General features: G+C 36.8%; 2 protein-coding genes across 4 annotated transcripts; one reads left to right on the forward strand and one right to left on the reverse strand.

Moving 5' to 3' along the window:
* The first annotated feature begins 3,342 nt into the window (after window positions 1–3,342).
* Window positions 3,343–11,659, forward strand: LOC105215941 (U3 small nucleolar ribonucleoprotein protein IMP3). Of its 3 annotated transcripts, XM_054234809.1 has the most exons (4): window positions 3,343–3,609; window positions 3,674–3,885; window positions 4,293–4,545; window positions 4,615–4,890. In XM_054234809.1, exons 1-4 carry the CDS (start codon window positions 3,473–3,475, stop codon window positions 4,655–4,657), a joined length of 645 nt encoding a protein of 214 aa, XP_054090784.1. In that variant the 5' UTR covers window positions 3,343–3,472; the 3' UTR covers window positions 4,658–4,890. The 3 variants fall into 3 exon arrangements, with proteins under 3 accessions (XP_054090784.1, XP_054090785.1, XP_011188436.1); XM_054234810.1 differs by lacking the exons at window positions 4,293–4,545; window positions 4,615–4,890 and adding an exon at window positions 11,405–11,659 and having other exon boundaries at window positions 3,347–3,609; XM_011190134.3 differs by lacking the exon at window positions 4,293–4,545 and having other exon boundaries at window positions 3,362–3,609.
* LOC105215942 (procathepsin L) lies at window positions 4,799–18,382 on the reverse strand. The gene is made up of 4 exons (XM_011190135.3): window positions 18,228–18,382; window positions 5,989–6,155; window positions 5,729–5,925; window positions 4,799–5,667 (listed from the first exon to the last, which is right to left on the reverse strand). The coding sequence occupies exons 2-4, from the start codon at window positions 6,148–6,150 to the stop codon at window positions 4,965–4,967; spliced, it is 1,062 nt and encodes a 353-aa protein (XP_011188437.1). The 5' UTR covers window positions 6,151–6,155; window positions 18,228–18,382; the 3' UTR covers window positions 4,799–4,964.
* Between the last annotated feature and the right edge of the window lie 1,454 nt (window positions 18,383–19,836).

Here is a 19,836-nt window from a genome sequence, read left to right on the forward strand (position 1 = left end):
TACCAGTTTTATTAAAATAAAAGTCACCCTGTTTGATTATTTTCCCGTTGCCCTGTGCTAATTTATTATCTATTCAATTATTTGTAACACGAAAGCGTAAATAAAATATATTTATTAATAATCAAATGTAATAACAATTAAATTCTTAATTTTATAAATATATACTGTAACGGATTTCCAAAATCTGTCGTTTACTCTAAAACTCTACCCTGAGTTCGATCACTGGATTGTCAAATAAAAGTCACACTTTAATGGCTATACACTAATCTTTATTTTTTAATTCCTTATAACTTAACACTTTAGTACTCAATACTCTACTTTACAACTCTAACTTATAGCTTGTTTACACTTTGCTCGACAACTCTCTCCTTTGAATAGTCCTCACTCGACAACTCTCTTATCAGAACTGTGTGTTGCTGCCAGCCCGGCAGCCCTTATATAGTCGATTGCTAACATGTTATCGTCACTCGAACATTCTGGCAACTACGAATATCGATGTCTAGATAGATCTGGCAAGTTATCGATTTCGATTGTCAATTCTAGTTTGTTCTGGTGCCATTTTCGTTACACTGCCCTCCACTTAAGTCTGATCGTCCCGATTAGACATACTTCCAGAACCAAACCCTTAGCATTTCTTCCTTTCATCTCGTCTTCTACGACACTGTTGTCCTCTTTAGCATTTCTTTCTCCATTAGCATTAATCCTAAACCTTAAATCAATCGGTAACCAAAAATTATCCTCGCAGTGGTCTACGCCGTTGATTCCAGAAACATGGATATATGGACGTCCTCTGTATCTGTGACGATACCTGTCCACCAGCTTTCTAAAATACTCTTCCAAATTTCGAATGAATCTTTCCACCATGATATCGAATCGTGGATGTGATGCAGCTTCACATATTTTCCGGACACATTGCTTCTGGCACATCTCCCAACTTTTGATGTCTACGTCCACCATCTCGTCAGTCTCTTGGCTTAGAATTGGGTATTTCTCCGTCTTAGCCATCAAACCACTCCTGTTTCCCGATCTGCTGGTAGGTAATGGACCAGCTACAACCATGGCAAATTGCTCAAATGGCGTTCCCGAACTGTACTGCTTCATCTGATCATGACTCTTGGAACTCGACACCTCATTTGCAATGCAATCTCCCATTAATTTACGACAACCAACCCAACAAAACTGATTCCTCAACCTTCCCAAGGTTTCCGGGATTCTTATGTGCCCTTCACTAGGACCTTTGTGCATCTCGTAGGTGATCTTTCGTTTCGAACAACCACGAGAGATCGGGAGCAGTATTCTCCTTTGACTTTCCACACTTGATATAAACAAGCAGCCACTAACTTGAAACTGTTCCACTGTGCCTTTGCGACTAGAGGTTGTGCAGACATTTCATCTTTCTTTGGACGTTTCACAACTGGAGCTTCATCTTGAGATTCTCGTTCCTTCATATCACAATCTTTTGTCCATGACATGTCTGTCTTCTCTGGGGTCACCTGCGTCAATATATGTGCCTCCTGCTCCTTCAATTGTGTAGACACCTGTGCTGAAACCTGCGATGGTACACACTCTCCATACACTTCCAGCTGTGTTGACACCTTTTTACTTTTTAAGGTCACCTCCATCGACTTCTCCTCTTTCAACTGTGAGGAAACCCCATTCACTTCCAATTGTGTTAACAAAATCTCTCCATGCACTTCATGCTCTTCAAGCTGTCTTAACATGTCTGCTCTATTTGAGGTCACATCCATTGACTCATCCTCCTCCTCTTTTTCCAACTGTGAGGACACCCTATTCGCTTCGGACTGTGTTAACAAATTCTCGTCTTGCGTTTCCAGCTGTATTGACACATCCGCTTTATTTGAAGTCTCATCCTTTGATTCTTCCTTCTGCTTTCCTAATTGTGAAGAATCTTGATCTGACATTGGCAATGACAGCTTCGTCATGAATTTTGACCAACGCGCGGCCTGCGCTTTAAACAATGATTGCTGCTGGGCTTTCAACTCCATTAATTCTAATTTTTGCGCTTGGAACTGTGATTTCATCTCCGATGACATCTGGGACAATGCAGACAAAATCGTCTTCACGTCTTCTTCAGTTAACTGAGCCATTATCTATTCTGCAGTTTTATTTGGCAATCCCACTTCTGACACCAATTGTAACGGATTTCCAAAATCTGTCGTTTACTCTAAAACTCTACCCTGAGTTCGATCACTGGATTGTCAAATAAAAGTCACACTTTAATGGCTATACACTAATCTTTATTTTTTAATTCCTTATAACTTAACACTTTAGTACTCAATACTCTACTTTACAACTCTAACTTATAGCTTGTTTACACTTTGCTCGACAACTCTCTCCTTTGAATAGTCCTCACTCGACAACTCTCTTATCAGAACTGTGTGTTGCTGCCAGCCCGGCAGCCCTTATATAGTCGATTGCTAACATGTTATCGTCACTCGAACATTCTGGCAACTACGAATATCGATGTCTAGATAGATCTGGCAAGTTATCGATTTCGATTGTCAATTCTAGTTTGTTCTGGTGCCATTTTCGTTACAATACATATTTTTTTAATTTTTAAACCATGGATAATATGATACGAAACTCTTCTCTTTTGCTTGTTGAGAGAGCCCATGAACTCATTTTTGATGTTGGCAACAAAGCCAGATCATGGGCTACTGAACAGCTGACAGTCAAAATGACGAGCTACCACTAAGAATCCCGCAGAAATAAATTAATAAATGGTTCGTTTTTGTTCGATAATTTTTTTGTGATTTTTGAATTACTATTAACTTTTATTTAAATGGAGTTGATATGTGTATATTATTTAAGAAACGGTGGCTATTTGTATAAAAGTAATATACGTTCTTTAGCAGTGTTAACTGCCATTTACATAAATACATAACTGGGTACAAATTTTCTCTTAAACTTTTAGAGAATATATTAAGGTGTCTATTTGTTTATAAAATATAAATAAATATATGTTACTAAATTAAACTAAGCTAAATTTTTGTTTATGTTGACTTATAATATGTACGATTTTTAATTATTATAATATTTTATTATTTTTATGTGTAGATGTTTATTGTTTATCTTAAAATATATATTTATAAGTGTATGTGTTGGCGTAATATTGGTTAAGAAGTCTCTAATAAGCGTAAATTTGCAAACCAATAAATACCCAAAAAATCGAATAGAAATCTCCTAACTTTTGTTTTCCCGCAGTAGCACCACTGCCAAATGTTATAAAAAATGCGGACTTTGACAGCTCTCTCACGAATGAAAGAGTTTCGTATCATGTTATCTTTGTTTTAAACCACTGAGAAACATTAACAACACATTATCGATTTTCACCACCGATAAATAACATGCCATACACATCACAACAAAAACAGCTGTACGTGCCTTTAGCACGCTTCTCTCCTGTAAACATTACACATTTTAATAAATTATTTAAAATAAATCGCGTAAAATGGTGCGTAAACTAAAATATCACGAGCAGAAATTACTGAAAAAAGTTGACTTCATCACATGGAAAGTAGATAATGGTGGAAAAGAAACAAAAGTTATACGTCGCTATCACATACGCAAGCCAGCCGATTATACCAAGTGAGTACCACATTTGCATTATATTTTATTATAGTAATTTAAACCAAAAAACATCTTAATACAGATACAACAAGTTATCGCGTGAGATACGCACGCTGAGCGAAAAAATTGCCAAATTAGAGAATACCGATCCTTTCAGAACCGAAGCGGCTACAATGTTGCTACTGAAGCTCTATGATATGGGTCTAACACGCAATCAAATGGATTTAGCGGTTGCAAGCGGTGTCTCGGCGAGTAGTTTTTGTAGACGTCGCTTGCCGGTGGTGATGGTGAAAAGTAAGTTTTTATTTTAATTATTAAATGGAATTAACAGTGAGTGAATGAAGCCAGTGTGCAGTATTATAATGTTAACTACTCTCTAGCGTTTGGATGCATCGCATAATCTAATACTTGAATTTCAAATTAGTGAACAGATTATATAAATTGTTCGGCATTAAACGATTCTTTGTATTTGCTTCATTTTTATAATAGCTTCCATTATTATTATATGTATATTATATTATAGTTTCTTTGCATTTATAACTCTATATATGGTGCTGATTTACCAAGATCCTTTTTTTTAATTTGTAACAAAAATTATAAGAATTTAGTTAATTAGCGAAGATTAACTAATTGAGAGCTTAATTATCATTATTATGTTTGATATTTCTTTTATTCACTCAACATAAAGCAAACCGTTTTAGGTTATCTTGCAGAATTTACTTTCCTTAGCTGCATATATTTAAGTCGATTTGGAAATAACGATATCGGCAAGATCTTAAATTCATTTTATATGTATGTGGAGTTAAATTTCACTTACATTTTGTGCTATGAAATAGAAAAAGAAACATGCAAATATATTCCAAATTGTCAAAAAGTCAATATTTCTGCAATCAAATACGCCAGCGTCAAAATTATTTTCCTGTTATGCACTAATGGATGTTTTGTTTTCTTGGAGTATGAAATAAATATGATATATGTATATCTTTTGGTAACAAACTCACTAACCAACTTATATTTTTAAAGATCGTCTCTCACAAAATCTCAAAAATGCGACAGATCTGATTGAGCAAGGACATATAAGAGTGGGCCCCGATATGATTACGGATCCGGCATTTTTAGTGACACGCAATTTGGAAGATTTCGTCACATGGGTAGATAGCTCCAAGATTAAGCAGCACGTACTGAATTACAATGATGAACGTGATGATTTCGCATTAGTTTAAAATATTTTTTTTTATTTGAAATTTGTACAACTCGTTTTAAGTAAATACAATAGCATATGATATAACATAAAAATTATTTACAGCGTTATTTTTTTATTAAAAATTTAACTTTCTTCAAATAATATTACAATGAATAATCCTTCGTACAATTTAAACAATTGGATAACTGCATTCTAAGGCAATGCCGCAATAATTGCTACCGAGTGGCAGTCTGAAGTAACCACCCTCGCCCCACTCCTTGCCCCATGAGTTCTTAACAATCCAATGCTCTTTACCATTCTCACTTCCATAGCCAACAACAAGCACCGCATGATTCACCTCACCCTTGTTGCACTCCTCATCTGCATAGGTGCCCTCCTTGTAAAGCAATAATGATTTCGGGGCATACACCGAACATGCCAATGGTCCCCATGTGGCGAGAACTGCCTTCATAGTTTTCTCATCTTTCGGTTTGATTACGGCGAATCCTTTGATTTCGGCTGCCTTGTTGGCCGCATTGTATTTACACTTATCCTGCTTATTCGCATATGCATAGCTAGCGCTGTTTTGCACACCCTTCTGTTGATCCTTAATAAAGGCGAATGCGTACTCCTGATAACCGCCATCACAACCATTTAGTCCATAATCGAGTGGACCGCAATCAATGAGATTTTGTTCAGAGAGATTTGGTAATTTTTTAGTGCTACGGAAGACGTGACCCTCAATGGCACCAGTGGTGGCAAAGGCCCAACATGAACCGCATTCATCTTGAAATTTCACCGGTGTAACACCACCCTTGGTACGCCAATCAAAGGCGTCCGGCACTTTGGTGGTGGGTGGTGCGGCTTCCTCACGATCTGCGCTGGCTTTTGATCTAAATGAAATGTGTTTACGTATAATTCTTCAAATTTTAATGCCTGCCATCGTTTACTCACTCGCCAGTTGCTGATTTACTGTTACCGGTGAAAAACTTCAAGAATTCTGCATTTGTTACAGCGGCAAAAGCGTTCATCCCCAATGTATAACCTTTTTTGCCGGCATTAGTCAAATCTACTAACTGTTGACTTAGTAGATATTCTGCTTCGTGCACTTTTTTCTCTGCCTCGCTCCAAGCGGCTTTACCATATGTTTTCTAAAAGTGTTATTTTAGCTATTTCGTTTTTCTTTTTTCAAAATATAATTAATTAATATTTACGAAAAATTCGCCGTAATTCTCTGTTTTGAAAGCGCCTGACACGGTCTCCTTAACAGTATTTCCCACATTCTTCGGTAAGTTAAATACATTCTGGAATCCAATTTGTGCCGCTGCCAAGGCGAAAAAAAGTGGTAACAACCACACCACTGAGCCAAAACGCATTTTGTCTAAAATTTATAAATTAAAATAAAAAAATTAAGACCTAATAAAAATTACAGAAAACAAGTAAGGAAGTACTAAGTTCGGTTGTGACCGAACATTTTATACTCTCGCAATTTATTTATTTAATTGTATTAATATAACACAAAATTTGACCCACATATTCGTCATATATATGGTATAAAGTCCATTGTAAGTAGGAAACCCTAATGTTAGGTATATGGAAGCTAAATGAAGTTATGACCCGATTTCACTCAATTCTGTCACGGAGACAACTCCCACAGCAGCCGGTTCTACGCACCGGAGTTGACCCGGATTTTATCCGGTCAAGGGCTGCCCCTTCGGAGATCTAACCCTGTTTGGATCGATTAGTTTTAAGTTTAGTTGTACGTCATTGGAGCAACGCCTTGCAGCAGGGTTGCTCCATATCCTCTTACTCCGGGCTTGCATCGAGTCCAACCCAGGGCCTGAGGTATTTTTCTGCTGCGTATGCGCTAAAAGGCTCCATCCAAATTCCACCTCGGTTAGGTGCAACACATGCAATGGATGGAGCCATCTTAAGACCTGTTCAGGCCTTAAGACCCATAGGGAGTGGACCACACGTTATGTGGACCCTTGCTGTCAACGCAATACTACGACTGTTGCTTCTACGGCAGTGCAACCTGCACCCAGTTCGCGCAACGCGCCGCCACCTTCAGGGAGTAGCCAACTTAGGGCCCTTACGGCCCCCAGGAGCTCAAGTTGACAGCATGACTTCCAGTCTGACCAATCTGACCAACACCAAACCAAACGATGTCGAGCTCGAAATATTTAATATATACATCCCCCCAGTTACAAGTTGGCCAACAGGATATTACCCGAATATTAGTGCGCTACTTCGTGGTGAAAACCGACTGGTACTTGGCGACTTTAACGCGCACCACGATCTTTGGCATTCTTGCCTGTCAAATGATCGGAGAGGGATGGAGCTGGCAGAACAGATAGACGATTCGACATTCTGCACAATGAATGACGAAGCCCACCAGAATTATGAGCACCTGCAGCAGCTCGCCAGACATCACAATTGCTAGCGGTGGTCTGATAAACAGCATAACATGGCGACCTATGCTAACTCTTGCATCAGACCACCGCCCATAATTATCTCGATTGAAAAACCTCCTGACTTTATTTCCGCAGACAACCGCACCTATGTTAACTTTAATAAAGCTAACTGGGACGGCTTCACGGAATTCACCGAGAATGCCTTCGCCGCTCTTCCCATTCCTACGGACGTAATCGTTGGCGAACGTCAATTCCGCAAGGTGATCACCGATGCTACTGCTCGTTTCATACCAGCTGGAAGAATTGCTATCATGCGCCCTAATTTCCCGGCTGAAGCGGCAGTTTTAGCAAATGAGCGTGACTCCTTACGCCAGGTCGATCCCTGTGATCCCCGCATAAGGGATCTCAATTTGGAGATTCGACAACTGGTAAATAACTATAAGCGGACGAAATGGGTAGAGCACCTGAAGTCCTGTAATCTTTCCACTGGCGTGAGCAAGCTCTGGTCAACCGTCAAATCCCTGTCAAACCCGAGGAGACATGACGACCGAGTTGAAATTCCATTCGGTAGCCATGCCTCCTCGGACCCGGAGAGGTGCGCGAGCTATTTTAGCCGACAATTCATACTGCACCCCCAGGTTGACAAGGCTAAAAGACGTGTCACCAGACGGCTGCGCAAAATGCGAAACAACGGCGCGCCACTTGTTTTCACCAGTGGGGAGGTTCAGGAGGTCATCAAGAAGACCAAGTAATCCAAAGCCATTGGCCCTAACGGAATAAATTCTTTAATGTTAAAACACCTAGGTTCAACGGGAGTAGAATTTCTCGCCAAGGTACTCAATCTGTCGCTAACCACTCTTAAAATACCCGATATGTAGAAAATCGGAAGAGTGGTTCCACTACTGAAACCTGGGAAACCCGCCAACCAAGGGGAGTCCTCTCCCCGTTACTGTTTAATTTCTATATCTCCAAACTCCCTCAACCACCAGAGGGAATTTCCGTTACCTCCTACGCAGATGATTGTACGATAATGACGTCGGGCACTGGCATCGATGACATGTGTTCGAAAGTGAACAGCTATCTCCCCGAACTTTCTCGCTTCTTCTCTGCGAGGAGCCTGGCACTCGCACCCACTAAATCCACGGCGACCCTTTTTACCAATTGGACAAAGACTAAGTCTTAACATTCATGTCGATGGCATACCAATTCCGACAGTTAATAATCCCAAAATTTTGGGAGTTACATTTGACAGTCTGCACTCCTTCACTCCACACACGACTGCGATAGTCACTAAAGTACAGAGCCGCAACAAAATCCTCAAGTCGCTAGCCGGTAGCACTTGGGGAAAAGACAAAGAAACGTTGCGGGTCACTTACAAGGCTATCGGCCGGCCGGTCGTAAATTACGCAGCACCGGTATGGTCGCCTGGATGCAGTGACACGCAGCAGAAGAAGCTACAGACGTGCCAGAACACTGCACTCCGAACAGCAACAGGATGTCTCTTGATGTCACCAATGACACACCTTCATAGTGAGGCCATTATGCAGCCTATTAAAGAGCATAATGAACTGCTTACCAAGCAGTTTCTACTTGGGTGTTTTTGTAGAAATCACCCATGTAGTCACTTGCTGAAAGCAGAACTGCATCAAGAGATCGCTCCTACAACACGTCGACGAACTAAACCCTTATACCGACCAAACTGCGGACGCAAAGTTTTAGACACGCTCTATACGCCATTCACAGTGGAGCTATCAACACCTTCATTGACTCCCTTCCAGTGAATGGCGTCCTTAGAACCAAACCACCACCTATAGCAGACGAAGAGCTCGAGTTGCCACGTGAAACCAGAGTGACCCTTGCGCATCTTCGATCTGGATATTGTAGCAGGTTAAACTCCTACTTATCCAGACTGAACCCCGACATACAAAATACATGTCCCGCATGACTCTAACCACTTTGTATGCCCAATGAACCCTACTCATCTAACACCCCTTTCCCTTTGGTCCAACCCTGTCGAAACAGCACGTTTCCTGGGCCTCCCGTTAGATGATTTCGACGACAACTAGACTTATACTCTAGATAACCGCTACAACAACAACAACAATGGAGACATTTTATTCGAAGAAAAATATTCCCGTTAAAAAAGATTAGAAGTACTGAGGTCTTTATGTTCGATATATGGGACCTTGAAAACCTATGGTCCCATTTCGGCGAATGCAGTATTTGTGCAAAGTTCTGTTCCGTTATCTTCACTAGTAATTACTTTATATATTGTAAAGTTAACAATTCAGATCGACTTCAAAGTTCTGGTATATAGCTGGCGAACGTAGGCGTGGTTGTGTACCGATTTAGGATGCAAGGTAAATATTACAAATCGAATTTCATTGAAATTGATCGAGTAGCTTCGGAGATACATATGCATGATTTTTGACCCATAAGTGGGCGGAACCACGCCCATTTAAAATTTAGTATATCAATTTGAATGCAGCCCTTCTGTACCTTCTTTATGGTGAAATTTAAGGTTTCTAGTGTTTTTCCTTACTGAATTAAAGCAGTTTTAGTCGTTTTCAACATAACCTTTGTATGCAAAAGCTTTATAAACCAAACTTTCTGCAGTCGGTTCTCTTATGTACACCACCACACACCATGAAAATAGTTGAAATCGGATAATAACCACGCTCACCTCCCATACAAAGGTTAGGTTGAAAATGACTAAAAGTGGGTTAACTCACTAAAAAAAACGTCAGAAACATTAAATTTTACAAAAGAAATAACAGATCGAAGCTGCACTCAGGTTTTTTTCCAAAACTGAAAATGGGCGTGGCATCGCCCACTTATGGGTCAAAAACCATATCTCAGGAACTACTCGACAGATTTCAATGAAAATCGGTTTATAATATTTTCTTGACATCCTGACAACACGGTTGAAAAATGAGCGAAATCGGTTCACAACCACGACTACATTCCTTATTACTCAATTTTGAATTCCATCTTATTCCTTGACTTTATAATATAAACATAAGGAACCAATGAAGATAGCGGAATACAACTTTACAAAAATGGTACATATCATCTCTGGCTTCACTTGTGAAAAAATTGTTAAAAACGGACTATAACTTTTCTAGGCCCCAGATATCGAACATGTTGAACTCAACGCCGAAGGATAAATTTTAACCGAATATATCGGTAAATCTCCCAGATAATTTAATGTAATTCAGAGGAAAATTTATTAAAATCTTGTCATAACATATCCTAGCTCCCATATACCTAATTATAGGTTTTTCAAAAATACGGTGGGTTTTATTCTGCATATATGTATTGGTTAATATTTTAGCCAAATTAATTGAGCGTATAGGATATAGTGTACCTTGCTGGTGAAAATGAATGAAATCGGTTCAGGAATTACCTCAGCTCTCATATACTATATATGACGATTTTCGTTATTCTATTAAACTTTATGCCGAATATATGGGGCAAATTGTGTGTTATATAATATTAATAAAATTTCTTCAATAAATTGCGAGAGTATAAAATGTTCGGTTGCACCCGAACTTAGCCTTTCCTTACTTGTTTTTATTTAACTTTTACAGCTTGCGCAGACGGATGGTCGGATAGAATGGACAGACGGACATCCGGATTTGAACTCCACTCCTCACTATGATCACTTTGGTATATATAACTCTATATTTAACTCGTTTAGTTTTGGGCTTTACATACAACCGTTATGTGAACTAAACTATTTTTGCAACATGTTGCGAGAGTATAACAATAAAAAAATGAAAACAAAATTTGAAACTAATATCTTAATCATATTTTTTTGTTTTTGTTATTGTATTCAATATATGCTAATGTGTGGTTTCAAAAACAAAATGTCTGCTCTTTTCCGTTTCTAATTAATTATGCAAATATAACATTATGCAAATGAGTCCGCGTGCCGAGCACAGTTTTATAATCAATTAAAAATACAAAAAAGAAAATAACAATTTCGAAATATTAGCAAAATAAACAAATAATTAATTGAAGACAGCTTAGCTCGTATGTGTGTATGTGTGTGTTATTAACTATTAATACAAGTTGTGCGCTGCGAAATGATTTAAACGGGGTTTCTCGTTGATTTCCAAGAAACATTAACATTTTAGAAATTTGTTACTAATTACACTTAAAGGCATTAATTGTTAATAAATTAAAAAAAATTCTAATATCTGTCTGTTTTCAGTACAATTCGAATTTAGTCAAATAAATTTTCGGCTGAAGTTAAGATCACTAGACAAATCTTGTCTTACAACTTTTGCGCCACCTCAAAATAGCTTAGGGTATGTGAAATATCAGTTGGGGCTTCAAATGCATCTTCTCGGAGTAGCGTACACCAAAAGGCACTCAATATGCATTGCTAAAGGTATGTAAATTTAATTTTTGTCACATGAGTTTTGTAGTTGTAGTCTTAAAACATTTGCATCTGGTGAAGTCAGAGCAGGCAACAAACCGCATATGAGATATGTTCAAAAAATAACGGGAATTTTCGTTTTTTTTTTAATTTTTTTTTCATATTTATTCATTCGTCAACTTTGATGTTGTCGCCTTCAAAATAGTTCACATTCGATATTATGCACTTCCGGCACCGTCGAAACACCTCAGCTTTTTCTGGCTTTTTCAGCGATTTCATGTCTGTAAAACGACGACTCTTCAAGGTTCTAATTATTTTTGGAAATAGAAAAAATAAAAAAATAAATAATAAAAAATTACGCTCTAAACCCGTGAAATTTAATCAAACATTTTCTTTATTTTTTTAACACACAACGTACTTTGTGGCATTACTCATCCTTGATGCTTTTATTCGAAAATCCTGATATGATTTTTATTCTCTCGCAACAAAGTTGCTAAAGAGAGTATTATAGTTTTGTTCACATAACGGTTGTTTGTAACACCCAAAACTAAACGAGTTAGATATAGGGTTATATATACCAAAGTGATGAGGGTGAAGAGTGGAATTCAAATCCGAATGTCTGTCTGTCCGTCTGTGAGAGCTGTAACTTGAGTAAAAATTAAGATATCTTGATGTAACTTGGCACACTTATTTCTTGGCACCATAGGAAAGTTGCTTTCGAAAACCGGACCACTGACACGCCCACAAAATGGCGAAAACCGAAAACACATAAAGTGCCATAACTAAGCCATAAATAAAGCTATGGAAATAAAATTTGGTATGAAGGATCGCACTATGAAGGGGCATATTTGGATGTAATTTTTTTGGGGAAGTAGGCGTGGCCCCGCCCCCAAATAGGTTTTTTGTACATATTTCGCAAACCAATAGAGCTATTATATAAACCAAACTTTCTGCAGTCGTTTTTTAACCACTTCTTAATACAGTCCAAAAATTAAAGAAATCGAATAATAACCACGCCCACCTCCCATGCAAAGGTTATGTTGAAAATTACTAAAAGTGTGTTAACTCAGTAACGAAAAACGCCAGAAACACTAAATTTCAAATAAGAAATGGCAGATGGAAGATGCACTCAGATGTTTTTACAAAATTGAAAATGAGCGTGGCATTGCCCACTTATGGGTCAAAAACCATATCTCAGGAACTACTCGACCGATTTCAATGAAACTTGGTTTGTAATAGTTTCCTTATATCCCAATGATATATTGTGAAAATAGGCCAAATCGCTTCACAACCACGCCTTCTTCCTATATATCAGAACTTTGAAGACGATCTGAATCGTTTACTTTGCAATATATAAAGTAAGCGCTAGTGAAGATATCGATGCAGAACTTTGCACAAATACTACGTTTATTTTTAATTTTTATAATTTATTTATTTATTTTTTTTTAATTTTTTATTTGCTAATTTTTTTTTATAAAAATATTTTTTAATATTTATTTTTTCAATTTAAATTATTGCGAGCTTTCAAACCATACGGACGTGTTCTCGATGCGGTCCGTGAAATCTTTCAAAATACAACACAAAAAAAAAATAACAATAAACAAGTATCTTAAAAAGTGCATTAAAGCAAGCGTTAGGCAATAACGCCGAAAGTGATAATCAAAACATAAAAAATCACAAATAAACAATGTACAAACAAATAAAATAATAAAATAACAACTAGGGAGTGGTAAATAATAACAACATTATGAGCGCAGCGCAGCCTCACCAACAAGGCCGTAGGCATTCTCTGAATGCTTACTTTAGCTTTGTCGAGCCTGCAAAACCAGCTCCCACCAACAAACAAGGCAACGGTGAGAAGGATGATTTATCACAGCGACCAACTGTGCCTAAGCTGGTCTTACAAACAACAAAATCAGCAGAGGACGGCAGCCCACAGATGCTAGCAACAATCAAGAACGCCCCAACAAATACGCAGGTACCGGCAAGTGAAATGACAGCGAAAGAAAACAAAATAGAGGGTGAGAATGTACCTATGAAAAAATGTTCATCTGTTCAGATTGGCATTGACCGCTACGTCAATATAAAAAGGAAGTTAAGTCCTTCAAAGTCAGCGGTTAATCCTAAAAAATTTCAAGGCGACACGCCACTCAAGAATAAACTCGAGATTTTAAAGGGCAACAGGTTTGCCTTATTAAGCAATGATTCGGAAGACGCTGCGAAGGGTACCACCACAGCAGCCAATGCCAAACCGCCACCAATATATCTGCGAGAGCGTAGCTCAAATGCACTTGTTGCTAAACTAAGTGAAATTGTAGGTAGCAACAATTTTCATATAATGCCTTTGAAAAAAGGCAATATCGACGAAACTAAAATACAGTCCTACACTGAAAAAAGTTGTATGGACATTGTTAAGTTTTTGTCAACTAAAAATAAGAACTATTATTCTTACCAACTTAAGAGCTCTAAGGGCTTAGTTGTTGTAGTTAAAGGCATAGAGTCTTCCGTAGACTCCAGCGAGGTCAAAGAAGCTCTTGAAGAATGCGGCTTTGAAATTAAAACTGTTGTAAATATCTTCAACAGAAACAAAGTACCACAACCCATGTTTAGAATTGAATTGATGCCGAATTCTAACCAGCTTAAAAAAAAAACAAAACGCATCCTTAAAATATTTGCTACACCGTAGAGTAACAGTAGAAGAACCACACAAAAGAAATGGTCCAGTACAATGCACCAATTGCCAAGAGTATGGGCATACCAAATCCTATTGCACCCTACGCAGTGTTTGTGTCGTATGTGGAGATTTACATCCCACATCCAAATGCACAATTAAGAAAGAAGATTTAACTAAAAAATGCAGCAATTGTGGAGGAAATCACACTGCTAACTATAGGGGCTGTCCTGTATACAAAGATTTAAAATTGAAGCTATCACAGGGAATTCAAGCACGTCGTAACCAAATATTACATACACCCCGTAATGAAATTATAGATATCACAGACCACATTACAAAACCCGGTATACTTAAAAATACTGCAGTACAAGGGAGCTATGCCAATGTTGTAAAAGGCAACACGGTACAAATGCAACTACCGCAAAATCCACCAACAGGAGGTATTGAAACCACGATTATAAATCTTACGCAATGTATGACACAATTTATGTCTACAATGCAAAGCATGATCCAAGATTTAATAAAATCACAAAACCAAATGCTGCAAACTTTATTAAGTAAAAAATGAGCGTACTAAATATCTGTATATGGAATGCTAACGGTGTTAACCAACATAAATTAGAGATTATTAAATTTCTGTCTGAAAAAAATATAGATGTAATACTAATATCAGAGACTCATCTGACAAACAAAAACAATTTTAAAATACCGGGATTTAGACTGTATGTTACAAATCACCCGGATGGAAAAGCACACGGTGGAACGGCAGTGTTGGTTAGAAATCGGTTAAACCACTACTGCCCACCTCGTTTTAAAATTACAGATAGAGAATTTAAAGACTTTTTTGGAACGCTAAGTCATAGATTTCTAGCAGGTGGAGATTATAATGCAAAACACATGTACTGGGGTTCACGTCTTATTAATCCGAAAGGACGCCAGCTGTACAACACTATTATGAATAAGTATAATAATCTTGATATAATATCTCCTGGCAAGCCAACATACTGGCCCAGTGATCGTAACAAAATACCAGATCTAATTGATTTCGCTGTAATCAAAAATATAGATAGATCGCTTATCACAGCTGATACATGTACTGATCTATCTTTTGATCATTCGCCTGTACTAATAAAGTTATGTGAACAACCCATATTTGTTGAAACGAAAGTGGGCCTAACATCTCACAAAACGAACTGGCTAAAATACAAAAAAATACGTAAGTAGCCACATTAATATTGATCTAAAAATAAATAAATAAATAAATACAGAATGTGACATTGACGAAGGCATAAGAGAACTCAATGATATAATAACTAATGCAGCAGTCTCAGCAACACCAAATAAGAATTATAAGCCTCTTGGTCGCCGAAAAATCACTAATAGCGAAATTGAAAAGCTTGTAAATGAAAAAAGGCGAGCTAGACGTGAATGGCAAATAAATCGTTCCCCTTCTACTCAGCTCCAACTGAAATCTGCTGTGCGTAAACTAAAAAAAGCACTTAAAGGCGAGGACGAATATAACACTCAAAATTATATAAAGAAACTGTGTCCAAATTCAAGTAAACGAAACTCCCTTTGGAAAGCCCAAAAGTCTACGAAGCCTCCAGTCGACTCCAACATGCCTTTAAGAGGCTTGGGTGGAAAATGGGCACGAAGTGACGAATATAAGGCAAATTGTTTTGCAAATCACCTAGAAAAGGTATTTCAATCAAATTGCCCAAAGAACAATTTTAAGTTGCCAATCATCCTCAATACCGCAAACGAGTCGCTTGGGTCTATTAAGACGTCAACTACTGAAATTGTTAGTATCATAAAAGAGCTTAATCCAAAAAAATCGTCAGGCCACGATAAAATTACTCCAAAAATGCTAATTGAGTTACCAAATATTGCTTAACAGTGCTCTCCTTGCTCTTTAATGCAATTTTTAATTTCGGATACTATCCTATTTCATGGAAAAAGTCGCAGATAATCATGAAAAATAAACCGGGGAAAGACCTGACACAGCCGTCTTCATACAGACCAATCAGTCTCCTACCCTGTCTTTCTAAAATATTTGAAAAAGTCTTACTATCAAAGATGTCTCCTTTCCTTCATGAAAATAATGTTCTACCAACACACCAATTCGGTTTTCGTGCAAAACATGGCACTGTAGAGCAAGTAAATAGAATTACTAACGAAATTAGGAAGGCATTCGAACATAGAGAGTACTGTTCTGCTATATTTCTAGATGTGGCTCAGGCGTTTGATAAAGTGTGGCATGAAGGACTTTTGTATAAGATTAAAAAAAGTTTACCTTTCCAATTGCATAAAACCTTGGAGTCCTATTTAAAAAATATAAAATTTGCTGTAAAAGTAGGTGATTTTATATCTGATGAACCCAACTCTTTACATCATATATACAGCTGATCTTCCAACTGCTAATAATGTTTTGACATCAACTTTTGCGGATGACACAGCTTTAGTGAGTCGTAACAAATGCCCCATTATAGCATCAAGAATATTAGCGAAGCACTTAAGTTCTGTCGAAGAATGGCTAGCAAACTGGCGTATAAATGTAAATGAACAAAAGTGCAGTAAAAATGAACAATATTCTAGTGCCTCAAGCGAATGAAGTTACCTATCTTGGTATTCACCTAGATAGAAGGCTTACGTGGAGAAAACATATAACTAGTAAAATAACGTGTGTGAAGATAAGAGCTGCAAATTTAAATTGGCTTTTAAATAAAAACTCTAAACTTAGCTTAGACAACAAAGTGCTTTTATACAATGCGGTCATAAAGCCAATTTGGATGTACGGCATTCAACTGTGGGGTACGACCTGTGCAACTAATATTGATATAATACAAAGGTTCCAATCGAAATTGCTTAGATCAATCACGTGCTCACCATGGTACATGCGCAATGAAAATATCCATAAAGATCTTGGTATCCCTATGGTAAAGAAAGAAGTAGAGGACAGCAGATTGAAATATTTATCTAAACTCCGTGATCACCCAAACCCATTGGCTAATGCTTTAGTACATTCCTGCGATCAAACACGCCTAAAAAGAAGGGATATGCCTGTGAACTAAAGAGCAACGTTTCACCAATACAGCTCAATCACTTGGTTGAGCTTGTCTAGTTTTTAAATAGATTTAAGATTTTATAACTTGTTGTTAGGCTTAAAGTAAAAGCAGATTCAATAAATAAGGAAATATTGAAAAGAAAAAAAAAATTTATGGTATTGTGTTGAGTGAAAATTATTTTTATTTGTCTTAGAAATAGTATGCGAAGTAAATAACTAAAACTGGGTATAAATCTATATTTTACAGCTTTTTGAAAATTTGTTTTAATGAAAATTCTATAACTCCACTCCATATTACAGTTGAACTTTCATAACTCAAACTCTTGAATTGTCAATAGAAATCAAATTTCATACAAATTCCCTTCCATAACTCGAAGTTTCTTTGTGGATTATGGTGATTCGAGTTAAGGGAGTTCAGCTGTATTTTGTTTTAATTGAATTTATTTTTTTATTTTAATATTTTTTTATTTTTAATATTTTTTTTTAATTTTCGTAATTGTACTTTTCAGTACACTCAAAATTGATTTTAACATATTTTCCTCCCATTTATATAATCAATTTGGATCCAAGGAGCATACAGATACATATAGACATATGATCAACTCAAAACCTTTGAATTCTCTATTACTTAGTGTAAACATTTAATTCATTAATCTCACTGCTAAATATGATCAATTTCAAAACTATAATTATTTTAGTTGATAACCTTTTTTACTTATATCACTACTGTATTGTTTGTTTTTTCGTTTTTTTTTTGTTTTTGTAATTACTCTACAACCACACTAAAATATTATTTACTTTACAACACATTGTATTTGTTATTGTATTTCTAAGTAATCTCGCTTGCTTCACCAACTGCTCTTGGCAGTGAATTAGGATTTTTTTTTTTAATATTTTTGTTTTGCTTTAACACTTGCCTTTAAAACACAAGATCAATCGCAAGCAACACACACACTCTCTTAATAAACTAATAATAATAACAACAACCGGTAGTTGAGATTTGTAGTCGGAACAAGTCGTAGATGCTTGCTATACAGTAGCCACTTTACTAATGACGATTCTGCGGTCAGATGTTGCCGCTTTTATAGCACAATAAATTTTGTGTTGCTTGATACAGCAGTAGCAGCTTGGTGTATGCAAATGGTAATTAATTAATACAAAATGTTATTGATTGAAAAAAATAATACAAAAAAATTCAAATATAATAAAATTATTAGAAATCTTACTCGTTCGCGATTAATTTGGCTGTTTCGAGTGCAAATCAAAGCGCATTTAGAGTTTCTAGGTCCAGATTCCGCTCTGCCTTTCATAATAATCTTACCAAACTCATATTCATTATATGTATATTCGAAATTTCTGCATTACTAATTATTAATTTCGAGATCCCGAAAATTTTTAGAACTTCATAATATTTGAATTTATAAAAACCAATAAATAAACAAAATATAAATAAAAAACTTTCCTAGATGCAGATTTCGCTTTATCTTCTAAGGTAATCCTTCGAAATTCAAGTTTTTTTCTGATATCTTTTGGTAATAGAATTTTTATACTCTCGCAACAAAGTTGCTAAAGAGAGTATTATTGTTTTGTTCACATAACAGTTGAATCTTTAAGTCCTAAACCTAACGTGTTAGCTATAGGGTTATTTATATCTCAAAATGATCAGGGTGACGAATAAAGTTCAAATTCGGATGTATGTCTGTCCGTCCGTTTGTGCATGCTGTAACTTGAGTGCAAGTAGAGATATCTTGGTGAAATTTGGAAGACGTATTTCTTGGCACCATAAGAAGGTTAAATTCGAAGATGGGCGTAATCGGACCACGGCACGTCCACAAAATGCCAATAACTGAAAACATATAAAGAGCTATAACTAAGCCATAAAGTAATCTATTGAAGTAAAAATATGAAGGATCGCACTATGAAGGGGCATATGTGGATGTAATTTTTTTGGGGATGTGGGGGTGGCCCCGCTCCCAAATCGGTTATTTGTATATATTTCGCAAACTACTAAAGCTATATCAAGGAAACTTTCTAGAGTCGTTTCTTTTAGGTACTACCTTATGCAGTCCAAAAATGGATGAATTGGATTATAACCACGCCTACCTCCCATACAAAAGGTTATGTTGAAAACTACTAAAAATGCTTTAATTCAGTAGGAAAACCATCAGAAGCCTTAAATTGCATTATAAAGATGGGCGTGGTTCCGCCCACTTATGGGTCAAAAACCATATCTCCGAAACTACTCGACCAATTCCAATGAAATTCGGTTAATAATATTTTCCTAGCTTCCCAATGATATGTTGTTCCCGTATACCAGAACTTTGAAGTCGATCTGAATAGTTTACTTTACAATATATAAAGTCAGCACTATGGAAGATATCGGACCAGAACTTAGCAAACATACTGCATTTAAAGAGTGGCATCGCCCTTCAAAAAATCACCGAAATCGGTCCATAAGTTTTCAAGACCCTATATATCGAATATGCTTCTAAGAAATTTTTTACTGAAAATATAGGTAAGTCTCTC

The sequence above is a fragment of the Zeugodacus cucurbitae genome, chromosome 6, assembly GCF_028554725.1.
Source record: "Zeugodacus cucurbitae isolate PBARC_wt_2022May chromosome 6, idZeuCucr1.2, whole genome shotgun sequence".
Lineage (NCBI taxonomy): Eukaryota > Metazoa > Arthropoda > Insecta > Diptera > Tephritidae > Zeugodacus > Zeugodacus cucurbitae.

Bases quoted from the DNA above. Each gene is read 5' to 3' on its own strand.
- LOC105215941 (XM_054234809.1), top strand. From the start codon at position 3,473: ATGGTGCGTAAACTAAAATATCACGAGCAGAAATTACTGAAAAAAGTT. The intron at 3,610-3,673 runs GTGAGTACCACA...ATCTTAATACAG, and splicing joins AAGCCAGCCGATTATACCAA to ATACAACAAGTTATCGCGTG. The intron at 3,886-4,292 runs GTAAGTTTTTAT...AAACCGTTTTAG, and splicing joins GCCGGTGGTGATGGTGAAAA to GTTATCTTGCAGAATTTACT.
- LOC105215942 (XM_011190135.3), bottom strand. From the start codon at position 6,150: ATGCGTTTTGGCTCAGTGGTGTGGTTGTTACCACTTTTTTTCGCCTTG. The intron at 5,926-5,988 runs GTAAATATTAAT...TAACACTTTTAG, and splicing joins AGAATTACGGCGAATTTTTC to AAAACATATGGTAAAGCCGC. The intron at 5,668-5,728 runs GTGAGTAAACGA...CATTTCATTTAG, and splicing joins AGTAAATCAGCAACTGGCGA to ATCAAAAGCCAGCGCAGATC.